We start from the raw sequence: 15,448 nt of genomic DNA, 5'->3' as shown, positions 1-15,448 counted from the left end.
ATGAACGGGCGACTTAATTAAATGAGCTTCTCTGGTCATTTTCTGGCCACAAAGAACGTCTCGAAACCAAAATAAACACTCCATCGATGGATGCCACCCCTAAATAGCTGTTCTCAAACCCCCGAGACCCGGGAAAACCCCCAACACCTCGAACATGGCTCATTTTGCGGTCTGCATTGCATTTAATTAAATCATAAATAAGCATAAAGCGAAACGCATCTCCCGACAATTAAACAAACATAAAAACCTACCAAGTGACAATGCCACGCCCCCTTTTCCCATACCCATCCACACACAGCCCACACACACTTATTTTCACTGCATGGGGTGAACAGTAAATTGCGCACTCAAATGACCAAAAACGCATTGAAAATTGCATTTAATTAAGTCAATTCCCGTGCTCGCCCTTGGCCACAAAAGCCGCAGCATACTTTCCAGCTTCGTTGGGGACTTTAATTATGTCCTCTTTGGGGGAGAGTCCTTTGAGCGTAGGGTACATCGTCTTTAAGTAGTACTAGGAAAATAATACTTAATGGCAATTTTTACCAGGGACCGAAAATAATGAAATAATAAAAGACTACTGTGATGTGTACTTTTATATGTAAATAAAAATATTTCAATCTTGAGAAAATAAAACTCTATATTCTCTTGTCCACAGTGGGTCTGAAAATAGTCACATTAAAGAAAATTTTTTTTAAATTATAGTAGACTAGTAATAATGATTATTCTCGATCTCTCATTTTAACTTCTAACAAAATCTTTACATCAGTTAAAAAAACTATAATATTACCTGAAGTCAGGCAAGAAAATTATGATTTCAATACAATTGGTATTTAAATAAAATTAATAGAATTAAAGAATGTTCAACATCAGATAGTTTTTAATTTTTTTAAAGCTTAAAAATACCTTAACATGATTATTCAATGGATTTTTATGATTCAATTATTCTATTATTAGCGATAACTATTGACTCATCTATCACTTGAGTGTTTTTCCTAGTTATATTTAATATTTTTCTGAATCCAACTCCTAAATGGCAAGATGCGCATAAATAAGAACGAGTCGAGATCCTCACCAGGTGCCGAAATGGAACTGATTTGTATTCCGACCAAGTAGAAGTTTCTTGGCTTTCCATCGAACACTTCGAAGGCCATCAGAGGAGATCCCCAAAGAAGACCGCTTTTCTTGTCTCCCACCGAGCACAAATGATTCTCAAATAGTGGTCGACGGTTCCAAATCGTTGAGTTGCAGAATTGTAGACTGGCTATTTGTAGCTGCGTCTTCACACGCCACTCATCATCTAAGTTCTTCAACTCCAAGTCCTCCACATCTCGAGCTTTATCAAATCCCGCCCACTCTAACCTCTGACCTATATGTTTGTCCTTATCCTCGCCAACAGGGGGCAAACATATGGGCTGTACGAAGTCTGTGAACTCCACGATCCTCTCCAGTTTGGCCAGGGCGATGTTGAAGTTGAGCCCATTCAAAGTCCCTGATGATTTATATTGGGGATGCACCACCAGTTCTTCAATATCCACCATCTGCGGGGGTGATGTGCACTTTAAGAATTCCTTCACCTTGCGACAATCACCTTCAATGAAGTTCTGTTTGGCCTGCCAGTCTCCAAAAAGGATGAATGTGGCATCGGAATTTGGTATATTTAGCAGACAATGGGCCGGAAGAATCGCAAACTGCCGGTGGATCAGCACCGAAAGGCAGTGGAATTCTATGGTTCCATTAACTGAGTTCTTATAGCCCACTCGGCCAATCCAGGTGTACTCATCCGGTGACGTAATCTTATTACGATCGTACAGCTGGCTCTCCCGCAGTCTTCCGCAGTCTTCTTGGCCCTGAATTGCTATAAAGATTTTTCAGGTTAATTTTCAAAGTGATTATAATTCTACAATTTATTTACGATCTCATTGTACTTTTATAAGACCAATTTTTATACGTTTAAGTAACTTGAGTTAAATTAATTTGTTAAATAAAGAAATAATAATAAAAGTTTTTTATCTTTTTAATCCCACTTATGTTTGGATTTTAACTTACCTGTTAAGAATACTGGCAATACTCCATATATAATATAGAAAACTTTAGCAGCGGCTAACATCTTGCAGTGAGTTTCCAAGATAACTAATTCTCAATCGGTTGACTGAACGGGTTTATAGAGGTTATTACAACTTTTTCTTAGTAGCAGTCTTGCATTTGGATGCGTCAGTCTGAGACGAGTTTTTATTTACTTCATGCATAATTGAATGCCATTTAATCAGGTTATAACCCAATAGTTACACATGGTTAGAACAGATAATATTCTAACAACCTGCGTTATCAAGTTTTTGGGTTATAGAGCTCCAGATTTAATGATTGCGTTGAAACATCCCCATTCTATATTCGTTTCTTTAACTTGGATTCCTAACTCCCGCCAATTTTTTTTTACTGATTGTTCCGCAAAAATATATCTCTTAAGCACCAGCAAACATGTCGCAAACAAGCTCTGATTGACACTGATTCCAGATCGGTCGATTGAACGGGTTTATATAAGTTATTAAAGCTTTCAATCCCTAGACACGTTTTAAGCTTCCATACTAATTAACTACTATACAGATATTATCATTTTGCAATATAGATTAAGATTTCATTGATAAATAATATAATCTTTGTAAGGGTATTCAAAATTCGCTCATATCAACTGAGTTCGAAAAACACTTAATGTTTATTTTGACAAAGCAATTGGCCCAAATGGATGCCAGGATTGTCTGATAATGATATGTTGATGATGATGTTGTCGTCGAGCTGGCCAAAAGCCCATCGGTGGAGTCAAACTGCTCGTCATCGTCGTCTGTTGTTTATTTTAATTACTGAAATTGAATTCGAGTGCCAACTGCCAAATGGTTAAGGTACCAAGTGAACCACCCACCTTCACCCACCTTTCACCCACCTTTCGCCTACCTCTCACCCACCACCCCCTTTGCCAATGTGGGCTCCCCACTTGTTTTGTTAGCAGCCAACTGCACCGCTATCATCGTCCACGTTGTTGTTGCTGCTGCTGACATGGCTGCATTTTGCTTTCATTTGCGTTTACGTTTGGTTTGGTTTTGGCCATTGCCTTCAGCTGGAAGTCCCAGTCCCCCCATACCACCCCTTACAACCCCTACCACCCCCTCATCAACTCCTCCACCGACCAATGCATGTATCAAAGTTTGTTCAGGTAAAATGCCGTCGCGCAATTGTTATGAGTGTCATCATCAACGTCGACGGGCGGCCGAAAGTGGAACGGGTTCAGAAACAGGAGCATTGCTACACTGAAAAAAAGGAGCATATATCGCTGGTTAAATTAAAAAAAATAGTTCTTAAAAAAATGAAATGGCTCTACATAATACATTTTTATTCATACTTAATGAATCTATTTTGATTATTTTTTTTTTGGAACAACAAAGTTTTTAAGACCTTATGACACTTGCTTAATATATGATCTTTGAAAACAAATGTACATAAATCGGTGGAAAAATTAAAAAACCTATGAAACAAGTTAGAAACGATTGTATTTTTCCTAGAACAACAGGGTACTTGAAGGCCTTTATCACTTGCTTCATCTTTGATTACCGACTGGGTTTCTTTTAAATATCCATCGCAACCTAAAGGAAAAGGGGTTCAAGCTCAACAACATTTTTAAATGAATTAATATACTTAATCATTTTTAGGTTGCTATAATTTAAAAAAACAGTTAAGCTAGTATCATAAGGCCCTAAATATTTATTTTGGTATTAAAAAAGTATCAGTTAGCTAGTTAAAGATCATGGTAGTGTGATAACCCCTTATATATTTATTTATTTAAATCAGCATTTACTGTATTAACACCTTGCGAGTCTTTAAGCTTAAAATTCCTTAAAATTCATTTAAGGTTTCTTTCTGTGCAGAAGGGGTTGGGAATCGGTAGGACCAACCTCCTGTTAAACATGGGACACATTATCGATGCCCGTTACTTGGATGATGGTTGGATGGAGGGGCAGTTTCAGCCGGGAAGGTAGGAGGTACTTACGTGGTCAATGGGGAAAGGGAGCGGTGCGTGGTCAGTCAACGCGCGCTTTATGCAAACACTTGGCAAACAGAAATGAAAGCATAATATTGAGCGCATGAGGCATTGGGTGGTGAAATGGGAGAAAGGCAGTCACAAGTGGCCGTCGGTCCAAGGAACGCTATTGGAAGTTCCTGGTACAGAGGAATTTAATTTAAGGCGGCCGGGAAGAAGATGAGTTTTAATTTACTTTTAATACATTTAAGTGAAGCCCTAACTTAAACAATGCAATGGTTTGTTGAAAACGAAATAACTGAAGCGTATTTAGTGTCTTAATTTAAAAAAATCTCTTTTACTTAAGGGGGTATTTTATTTTTTATTATTATTTTTTAATATTTCAAGCATATTTTAAATCTAAAATTATTATTTTGCTTAAACCCTAAGTATCCCATATTTGCCTATAATAAAACCATTAAAAAGAATTACAGACAACGCAAAGGCGAAAAACAAACACAGAAACCGAAAAGCGATTTCGAGCTACGAAATCCTCGAGCCGGAGACCCTCAAATGCGCTTTAATTAAAAATTAAATCCGTTTTGCGCTCATAATTATGCAGTTCTCACATGCGCACCCCCAACCCCCCTAGAACTTAACCCATTCCCACCCCCTGTTCTCAAAACGAGCGAATCATTCCGAACTGGGTCTGTCCGGAAAAGTGGAAAACCGACGAGCCGGGAGCTTGTTGGGCGGGGCGTATGAGTAATAAATTTGTAAAGCACCGAAAAGGGGTTGGCAAAGCGAAAGCGACAGGCAAAACAGTGGGGGGGGCTGTATAGGGTTAAGGGGGTACAGAGCGGTACGAGTGACAGAGACAGGGCGCAAAGGCAAAGGCAACGGCAACGGCATGTAATCAGTGAATAATTCAGTTATAAGAAAATAATTTTTCGCCAAACATTAAAAAAGCGCCAAGCAAAAGAGACAAGCTCTACCCTTGGCCGGGAAAATTAGGGGAAAACGCCCCGCCCACAACAATAACAGACAGAAAATCTCGGCGAGGGCGTTGGAAAAACCAAGACAAGCAACGGAGACGAAGACGTTTGGCGTCATGTAAATAAGAATTATGAAAATAATAATGGAAAAAGGATTAAGACGCGAAAGCAGCCGCATCACCAACCCCAACCACCTAAAGGCAGGCAGACAGACATGAAAAGCGTTGCAAAAATGTGGTTGCTTTGCCAGCTGAAAAGATAATGGTCGCAGAAGGGATTCGAAATGTTGGTTACTCTATAAGGAAATTAAATTAGGATTTAATTTTAGTTTTAATTACAGATACTTAGGAATTTGATCAGATTTTAATTTAGTGAAATAAGTTATAAGTAGGCAATAAGCTTACTGAAAGATAATGGTTAGGCTAGACGCGAATTCTTCAGCACCATATTGTTTTGTATAAATATTTTTGTAAAACTTTTATTTTTTGGCAGCCATTACATGTATGATTTTTATCTATGGTTATAAATCAAGGTAAAAATATAATTCGGCAATAAGCCTGCTAAAAGTGAATTCTTCAGCCTCATTATGTTTTATCATTCTAGTTTTTTAATGCGGTTGGGTATTTTTGTGTAGCTTCTACTTTTAAGATATTTATTAATGGTTATAAAAAAATGTTAAGATTAAAATAAGGCACTAAGCACACTAAAAGTTAATCGTTAAGACTTACGCGAATTCTTCAGGATCATATTATCTTTACAAAATATTTTTTAATAAGGTTGAGTAATGTAGAGTAACTACTACTTTTAAAATGTGTATTTTGGGTTACAAAATAAAGTAAAATGAAAATTGAAAAATCCAAAAAACTCGAAATGGTTTTCCAGGGTGTAAAGAAAACGTTGAGGTCAAAGGCTCCCCCAAAAAACCAAGACGAAGATGAAGATGTCGACGAAGGCCAAGACGAAGGCAGTAAAGCGTTACGACGCTCGGCGTATGTGCGCCCCGCAGGTTTTTCCGGCGGTCGGGGGTTAAACTGACAGGGTCAGGGGTCGGGGGTGGGTTGAGAGCAGGGGGTGGCGGTACACTAAGCCCACACGACATGCAGTCGCGTATAATTATGGCATTTTTACAGTGCGGTCTTCGCTGTTAGTTTTCCTTGAATTTAATTACTGCCGCCTTTTTGCATGAAATATCGTTTGGTGGGGGTGTGGGAAAATCAAGTGGGAGCGGGTGGTTTATGTAGCTTGTTCCGGCAACTTTGCTGCATTTTTAATGCGACCACACAGCTCACACGGGGAAAAGAAACGAGAGTGCCTGCCAAGATGCTTAACACCCAACCGCCGACGACACCTGCCTGATTTATCGCCCAAGACGCGACAATTTCCCACAGTTTCCACTGGGATGACATGGCACCACCAAGAAAAGCCACCATTTCCATTTTCACAGCCCCCCCACAAACCCAAACCCAAACCAGAAATGTTGTTAACATTTTAGACATTTTTTTGCCTTTATACATTTTCTTCTTTTTAATTTCAATTTTGTACTCGACAAACGGAGGCCAACAATTTGTCGGCCCTATGTCCTTGTTAGTCCTTGATGAAGGGTGTGTGTGCGGTGTGTAATTGTCTTGTTATTGTTGCTCAGGCCGCTACAAATTAATTTTTATTTATAAGGACCAGCTCCCAAGGTGCAAAACGTGGCAATTATGCCAGGAAATGCCATTAAGCAATTATATTTCACATAAAATTTATAGCATTTTCGGTTTTTATTTATATCTATTGTCTGTATCTCCTTGAAACTCAAGGGAGAACTTTTGTTTTGCTGGCTCAACTTTCCGAGGATTTGAATTGCCTGCGAGTTTTTAATTAATTTCGGATTTCAGTGTGTGGCAAAGAGTGAGGGAAATATTTTATGGCTTTAAAAAATATTATGAAAATAAAAATTGATTTTATAGCTGGGAATTTAGTACTTAATCCTGGATCTACCTATATATGCCTTAAAAAATCCTTTCTTGTAATTAAAATACGCCTCAAAACCAAACAAATCTCAAGTCCAAACTTAAGTTCTTTTCTCTTTGTGAGAAATTTATGGCGGTTAACATCAAAGGGGCCAATCATTTGCATTTGCCAGTCGAAGGCTCTTGAAATCCGCTTTTGAAACCAGGGATGCAACCACCCACCCACACGATTTTCGATCCTCCTCTTGACTTTCAAATAGTATTTTGCGTAAATATTTATACTTTTTTTGTCAGCAGTTTTTTCAATAACTTTTAATACCTACATATATCATGGGATGGGATGGCAACAATGGACTTGAAATGAAAATTGGTAAATCGTTCGCTTTTCCACTCCCATTGTTGTTGTGGGCGGCTTGGATTATGGGCAGAAAGTTGTGTAAAACTCAGACCATCGCACTCATATGTGATATATATAGGGCCATTCCGTACTCCCCCGAACCCCCGATGATAAGTCGTTGGCCGTTGTAATGAATAGCCCACTGTCAGGCATTTTTACTCCGGGTCTGCAGAGCTCCGGCAATTTGAGACCGCACTTATCTGCGATTATGACTTTTTAAAATTACACTTTTCAACACAGAAACTCCCCATTTCCCCCTCTTCGCAAAAACAACGGCAATTTATTGAAGAGATGAACGGCGAAAAAAATAGGCTAGGAATTTTTTGCCATATCCCATATCCATATCGGCAATATCCCATGGCATACCTCAATTTGAAACAGGAAATGCCTCTTGAACTGCCGTTGGTTTGGGGGTTGTTCGGGCTTTTTCGCTGCCTTTTGATTTACTTTTATTGGCAGATTAAGTGCGTCAAAAGGTAGCGCTTAACATACCCCTCGAAAAACGGATAGCCGACCCCTCTTGAATTTGCAGAATTATTGAAAATTTTTAACGCAAAAAAAATAATCTGCAAGCGAACATATGGAGTGTGCATGTGCGTATGTTTCTATCAATTTTTATGGTACAGTCGAAAGTTGCTTTTGATGTTTATCTTAGGGTTATAAAATATCATATGCACTGAGAACGCGGAAAGTGGAAGTTTATAATGTGATAATGCATGGTTCAAAATGGCAAATCTTTAAAAAATGGTTTTAAGCGTACAAATAAATATTAAGGGGGTAGATTTGATTTAGGTAAAAATTTCGATTAAATAATATAGAAATTTTACATATATATTGGATTTTTTTAATAAATAATTATAAAATTACATTTAAATTTAGCTTGAATTTTTAGATCATAACATAACGAATACATATACATACAACATATTAAAAAATATTATTTTATGGATAGTTAAATATATAATTATATATCTTTAAAAAAAAACATTATATTTTTCAAGAGCCTAATCATCTGTCTCCTTAAACCCACATATGTAAAACTACAACCCACAATTGTTATGCTATTCCCAAAACAACAGGGAATTTTCAACCCCCTCACACTTGAGACCTTTCTTCTATTCTAATCTAATCCCAAAGGTGTAAATTCAACCGTGAAATGCTTAAACTATAAACGAACCCCAAGAAACAACAGTTTTCATATGAATAAACAGCCTCTCATATGCAAAGCAACCCTTTCTCCGAAGTTGGGGTTACATTCTGGCTGTAATTATAAGCATAAATACGCGTGCCCATTTGCCACTGAATAAATCAGAAATATGATGAATACTAAATAAATGTGCCAGGATGCTTCACATACAATAAAACTCAACAGTTCTCGGCCTTGTAGCATACTTTTTTGGGCAGAGAAATGAGGAAAAAATATATGTGCATAAGCAAGAGCAGCCCGAAAAACCGGTTTTTAATTAAGATTAAATGAGCAAAGGAGCTCACACACATGGATTTAAATTTAAATGAACAGCGGAGGATGCTCGGGCTTCGAAATCACAGCCAGACTGGCTCCTCGTCGACTTCATTAAGTTCCAAAACAAAAACCAAACGAAAAAAAATACAACAACCGAGCTGAAGCGTGTTAAAATATTAATTTATATTTAAATCGAAAATGATGCGTGCACACACACGAGAGCCGGATTTGCATATTTGAGGGAATAATTTTCTCGAACGGGTTTGGAAAGTGCTAAAGATAAACCATTTGTAGGGCTAAAAATAGGTGGAAAGGAAAAAGTTGCTAATGTATTGATTGGAAAAGTATCTTAATTATTAAAGGGGGTGTTAAAAAATATTACATGTTACTGAAAAATAGGTTGTAGGCCAACAAGTTTAAAATATATTTACTAATAAAATATAAATGTAATCTTTAGGGAAAGAGTCGAAAAATGTTTTATATTATATGTTATCTTGCTCCCCTGGTTTTCACATTAACATTAAAATTTTATTTAATTATTTTCTAGCCACCGTATCAATTTTTTTCCCCCCGATTTTCTTAAGCTAAACTTCCAGTTTACCTTAAAACTTTTCACCCAGCAATTAATAACTCCCAAGACCATTGCCGAAACCCCAAAAAACCCCCAAAACTCAACCCATTGTGACCCTCAAAAACATGACCCTAAGTAAACATTAAAAACTTGGGGCCAGGAATAAAACGCACCTGCGGGGCCTATACGAAAATCTAAAAGCCCTGGAAATCAAGAAAAACACGCAAAACAATTATTCTTAAGATATCTCAGCGGCAACATTAAAAGCCAATTCCACTTGATGACAATAGAAACAAAGCGCACAACACCTGCCCTCGGGGGCGGGGTGGCTGGGTGGGCGAGGCAGGGGTCCATAAAAAATGCAAAAGAATCAGCCAGGAAAACCAAGCGAAAAAAAAAAACAACGCCAAAAGTCAGCCGCCACTTCGTGTTTCGCTTTTCCAGCTTTTTCTCTTGTTATTATTCTGGTTGGTCCTTTTTAGGCATTGACATGAAAAATAATGTCACCCTCAGTTGCCATCGTCGCGGTTCCTCTTCTCCGCTTTTTCTAACGTCTTGTTCTTGGGGTTTTTTCCGAAGAATTCTTGTGTCAACGCCGCATGTTGCCCCCTGGGTGTAAAAAGCCAATGGATTTTTGAGGTTTGTCCGATTTGTCATTTAGTTTGATTTTTTTTTAATATTTGTTGTTCAAAATAAAATCTAATCTAAAATAATTCCTTATATATTTTACATTAAACGTATTATTTTAAATTGAAATTAATGTACGAATATATTTCTTACGATATTTTTTTATACCCGTTACTCGTAGTTTGTTTTCATAATTGTTTTATTTTAATCATTTTTAAGACACATTTATAGATGCTGAAATATGTATCCTAATATAAGTAAGTTATATAAAAAAAAAACAAATTTATCGTCACTGGATTTGTTCATGTTGTTTATATAAGATATAAAAAGTAATTAAAACCATTTAATATTTAAAATTTTTTGGGTAACATTTATAGATACTGTGGGTATTATAAAAATGATAAAAACTCATCCTTTTTGGTTTTGAGTAATGTTTAACAGTATTTTCATTTCCTTTAGATTAACTTTAAAAATTATTTATTAATCATTATTAAAATGAATCCTTTTTTAGTGGGACTTAAACAAATTATATTTACATCTTTTTTTAATACTGTTAGGCAGCATTTTTTTTTCTTGCTCATACTCTGAACTTCCTGAAAGTTAATAAAATATAAAACTTTTTTTTTAATATCACAGACAGATCCGCAAAAACCTTTTGTATTATAATTTAAAGATATCAATTTCTTTTTACAGAGCAACTTGTTTCGGCTTGATCAAAGTGTCATAGAAGCTCCTCCCCCTGCAATATTGTTGTTGGCATTTAAGTTGATCCCATCCAAAACTCCACAAAAGAGCGGCTCTCCAAGGCGCGTGGCTCTAATGGGCCAACTTGTAAGCCTCCAATGCTGCCCCGAGGGCAGTAGCACCATCACCATCACCATCCCACTTCCAAAATCCCCAACCTGGAATGGAACTGAACTGCTCTATATAATTGTCACCATGGGTGTCGCTTGTTTCTTATTTTTTTTGTTCGGAATTTTGGTTTTTTTAGCAGCTGCAGGCGCCGAGTTGAAATGCCAAAACGTTTAAGCGCAAATTGTGGCAATTAAAAAAGCGAGGCTGAGAGCTCTGCAATTGCTTTTCCGGACAGATGCCAACAGGCTGATAAGCACTTGACATGGCCGGTGATGGTGAAACAGAAAAAAAAAAGAATTTGGGAATTATAAGTGGAGGGAAGTTCGGCAAACAAACGATGTCAAAAGCAATTTATATGCAAATCGAGCCACACAGTGTCGATGCCAACTGAGGCGTTGACGGCGAGTCGAGTCAATTGATGGGTTTTCATTGCATTTATTTGGGCATGAAATATCAAATATGTCCTGTAATATGCTCTGGTCTCCCCCTCCCCTCCTGCTTAACCCTTTTTGCCGGCCAAGGATCGCAAATTGGGCAGCACTTTTGAATAATGCATAAAACACGAATTTGTGAAAATGAGTTCAAACTTTACAAGAGCATTTGAATATCAAAGCGTTGTAATTTCACCATCTTTTTTCGTCTTTGTTGTTGCTGGTAAGTTTTTTTGGCACGCTCAAAATTCATTTAAATTATAAAATTTGTAATATTTGATCAGAACACTGATAAGAGGTCAAGTTATTAAGGTTTAAATTGCCAGGGCTGAGAGAAAATGTATTTTTGTTTATTTGGGAACACGAAATAGAAACATAAATATTTGGTAAATACGCAAAAGATTTTCTTACCTTGTGAGAAATTTAATTATAAGGAAAATATTTACAAAAGATGTGGCGTTATAAAATATTTTTTAGATTTAAAAGATACGTAAACCTAAAAACCTTTTGTATTATTAAGACACAATTTTTTGGAATAAAAGTAAAATATATGTTTTGCTATTAAGCTATTTACTTTTCACTAAAATAAAAAAATCAAAGAAAAACATTGGAAAAGTTCAAAAGTTCAAGTTCAAGTTCCCGCTTAAATCCCTTCCTAAATTCAATTACTTTCCTAAATAGTCCCATATTCTTTATATATACTTAAGGAATTTTTGTATTATTAAAACACTATTTTATTGATAAAATTAAAGATATGTATTGGTAAAAAAAAAACTTTTCCTTTCCTTATAAAAATTCACTTTGTTTTTAAAGAACTCCCCCTCAAGACCTTTTATAATTTCAATTATATGCCTTAAATAGTCCTCCGTTTTTGGAAGATCAGCTATGCCACGTATGCTAATAACCCAACTAAAACATGCGATGAGCTATCCTCAACCATCGACCCTCAGTGCCCCCATACCATTTCGATATTGTTCCACCTCGTGGCCATGAAATTGCTTTCCGCTCTCCGCAACCCACACTTCCCAAATGGAGACGGGGCCAAAGCCGATTCCTAGAGCCACATCAGGATTCATCTCGCTGCCGCATATTATCCTGGATTGTTATCAACGGCAAGCGACCCATATAACTGCAGGCCCTCGGGGTCTCAGCCAAAAAAGAACAGCAGGCCGGGGGCAAAATGAACTCAAACGAAAAAAAGAGCGCAAAAAGAAAAACAAATTTAAAAACCAGAAAGCAAAATCGATTTTAGTAACTCGAAGTTTGTATACCCTTTTATAGATTTTACCCTTAATTATATTCTTTCCTAGAAAAATTAAATAGACCTCATATTTAAAATAATACAAATCATGGATTTAATGCACAATCAATATTTATACTTATTTATAATAATAAAAAATAAGTATAATATTTTTACAGCTTTCTGGACAATCAATACATCTAATCGTCTTTAAAACTAAACCGATTTACATATATATACTTGCTTTTATGAACTCAGGTTAAATGGACAATATTAAGTTTTTTTTTACATTTTTAATATATTTTTCAAGAATACTTTTTCTAGTTACAAACTCTACTTTAAAACGGTATACCCCTTAAAGGGTATACAAAAAAGTTTGACTGAATTCGCATGGGGGGAGGATTCAGTTTCTGGGTTCGGGGTGCGTTTTCAGGGCCGGCGCCTGCAGATAGGCACAATAATTGTATCAAAAGCATATTTTCCATTCTGGTAGAACGAATTTTATGCTTTTTCAATAAACATTAACCGATTTCGGTATTTTTTCATATACGAACCAAAAAAAAAGAGAGCAAGTAATGGCAATGAAAATGTTAAACGGCAAGCAGCCGAAAAGTATGCAATCATTCATGCGTTCATTATTTCATAGACTGAGCTCCGAGGGCATACTGTACAGTGCATATCCATTTTTTCAACACAAATATGCAAACAGAGGATTTTTAGGCCGCGAGTATGGCAATCAATGATTTGGAAATATTTTCGTTTAACATTTCGCCATTGGCTTAATTTTGATACGTATCCAGCCACTTTCCATTGTTGGTTTTTGTTGTTCATACTTTTTTGTTCACTTTGTAATTTACCATAAAATAATAGAATAGTAAGGGGGAAAAATAAAAAAAATATATATATAAAATATATATTACACAGATATTTATTATTGATAATAAGTTCCTGTTTGGAATACTTTCTTCCAAACAGTCTTACAAATCTTTTCGTGTTATTACTCTTTGAGAATTATAACTAGCATTTCTTATCAGCTAAAGTGAACACTGCGAAATTTAAACATGGTACATTAAATATGAATAATATGTTTCACTATGCTATCTGCTCTACAAAAAATTGGCCTGACAAACAAAATAAAATTCCAATTCGCAGTTATCATCGTACATAAGGGGGCCAAACATGGTTACACAATGCTCGTTTTTATTGGAGTTGTCGGGTTGATCGTATCTCCAGTTTAGAAAGGGTGCCTTCAGGCCAGAGGACCAACTCGTGAATTCCCTTTTATTTACCAAGTTGTTAAGGTCCGTCCAGTATTTTCCAAGCGCTTGCTTCTCATAAATAGCATCCATCTCTTTCTGGCTCTCCAAGGTCGCCAGTGTACCATTCATATTTTGGCAGGCCTTTCCGGCAGCGAACCAATTAAGTTGAGTTTTCTTCTCTATGTAGAAGAACCTTTGACCGATCTTCTCGAAATTCGCTGGAACTGTCTTGGCTGGAGCAATGTTATTATCTTCAGAAGCTTTGATGGAAATTTTGTGTTCACTTTCTTTAGAACTAGTCAAGTTCTGTTGTTCATCAGCCGTCTGTTTTACCATTAGGGCTATCGAAGTCAAGCAGATTCCTCCCAATTGTTCCATCTGAAGTTGTGATAGGCCAGGAACTACAGATCCAGATGCCAAGGGGCATCCAATAAATGCGAAAGCGAAAAATAGCACAGACTTCATCATTTCGAGTGCTCACGACTACTGAAGAGAAAGCTCTGAGGGTACTGAGTCCGGGATTAAACTCATATTTCGTGTAATCTCTGTTGATAAACACTGAGTCACAATATGATTACGAGGTAAAGATTTTAAAATTTCTTTAATCTTTTGTTTTGGACGGCAAAACTGTTCACTCACCCTCTCTCTCTCACTTTTAATTTCATGAAAAACTCTTTCTCTCTACCTTTATCTCTATTTCTTTCTATCTTTTAATAAAATTCATTCAGCATTTGATCAGTTACAATTTTTAAAATCATTTTTGTTGTATGGCAACACCGTTCATTAATCTGTCTCTCTCTCTCTTTCTTTCTCTCTTTTAATTCAATTCACTCAGAATTTAAGCATTTACAATTTTTTAAATCTTTTGTTTTGTATGGCAACACTGTTCCATCTCATATTTTCTCTCTCTCTCTCTGTATCTTTCTTTTAATATAATTCATTCAGCGCTAAAACACTTACAATTTTCGAAATCTTTTTTTTTGTATGGCATCACCGATCATTGTCTCCCTCTCCCCTTTTTTTTCTCTTTAAATTCAATTCATTCCGAATTTAAACACAATTTTTTAAATATTTTGTTTTGTATGGCAACACTGTTAACGCTATTCCTCTCTTTGTCTCTCTTTGAATTCAAGTCACTTATTATTGCCTTATCAGTTGTAAGTAAAAACCATACCATCTCGTCCTTTCCAACCAAATTAGCCCCATCTTAAAGACCCAGACCGACCATGAAGGTCACAGCGATTGGGGCGACACCATTAGCATTACCATAATGTTTCTGGCCACTTGTTTGACTCAATTAGATTCATTAGGAGAAAATGGCGCAAGTGTCCAATCTAACTTTGACCATTCGAAGGACTAGTCGTCGAAGGACGAGGCAACCAGGATAGGTCAGAGGAAATAATAAATGTTTTGGCACATTAAATAAATGATTATTACAACGGGGGTGGGCTTTGGTGGACGGGAACTTCATGATGGGAAATAAAAGCGCAGCAAAAATGTATTTTATTTGCACAGGACATACGCAGTGAAGTTATCTTGCGAGCCAGTGGGAAATAAAAATTATCAACGTGCGAAAATAAAACCCAAGCCGATAAATGGGGTTACTATGTGCCAAAGTTACGATTGCTCTGTAGCAACCATAAAAAC

General features: G+C 36.6%; 2 protein-coding genes across 2 annotated transcripts; both read right to left on the bottom strand.

Annotated features, from left to right (window-relative positions):
- Positions 1-679: 679 nt before the first annotated feature.
- LOC119546777 (phenoloxidase-activating factor 1-like) lies at positions 680-2,493 on the bottom strand. The gene is made up of 2 exons (XM_037853329.1): positions 2,050-2,493; positions 680-1,858 (listed from the first exon to the last, which is right to left on the bottom strand). Exons 1-2 carry the CDS (start codon positions 2,108-2,110, stop codon positions 996-998), a joined length of 924 nt encoding a protein of 307 aa, XP_037709257.1. The 5' UTR covers positions 2,111-2,493; the 3' UTR covers positions 680-995.
- Positions 2,494-13,537: 11,044 nt separating this feature from the next.
- On the bottom strand, positions 13,538-14,250 carry LOC119547745 (accessory gland protein Acp29AB-like). The gene has a single exon (XM_037854741.1). The coding sequence runs from the start codon at positions 14,177-14,179 to the stop codon at positions 13,649-13,651; it is 531 nt and encodes a 176-aa protein (XP_037710669.1). The 5' UTR covers positions 14,180-14,250; the 3' UTR covers positions 13,538-13,648.
- Between the last annotated feature and the right edge of the window lie 1,198 nt (positions 14,251-15,448).

Source organism: Drosophila subpulchrella, chromosome 2L (genome assembly GCF_014743375.2).
Source record: "Drosophila subpulchrella strain 33 F10 #4 breed RU33 chromosome 2L, RU_Dsub_v1.1 Primary Assembly, whole genome shotgun sequence".
NCBI classification, from domain to species: Eukaryota; Metazoa; Arthropoda; class Insecta; order Diptera; family Drosophilidae; genus Drosophila; species Drosophila subpulchrella.
The sequence above is the reverse complement of the archived record's forward strand: the minus strand, read 5'-3'. Positions and strand labels throughout refer to the sequence as shown.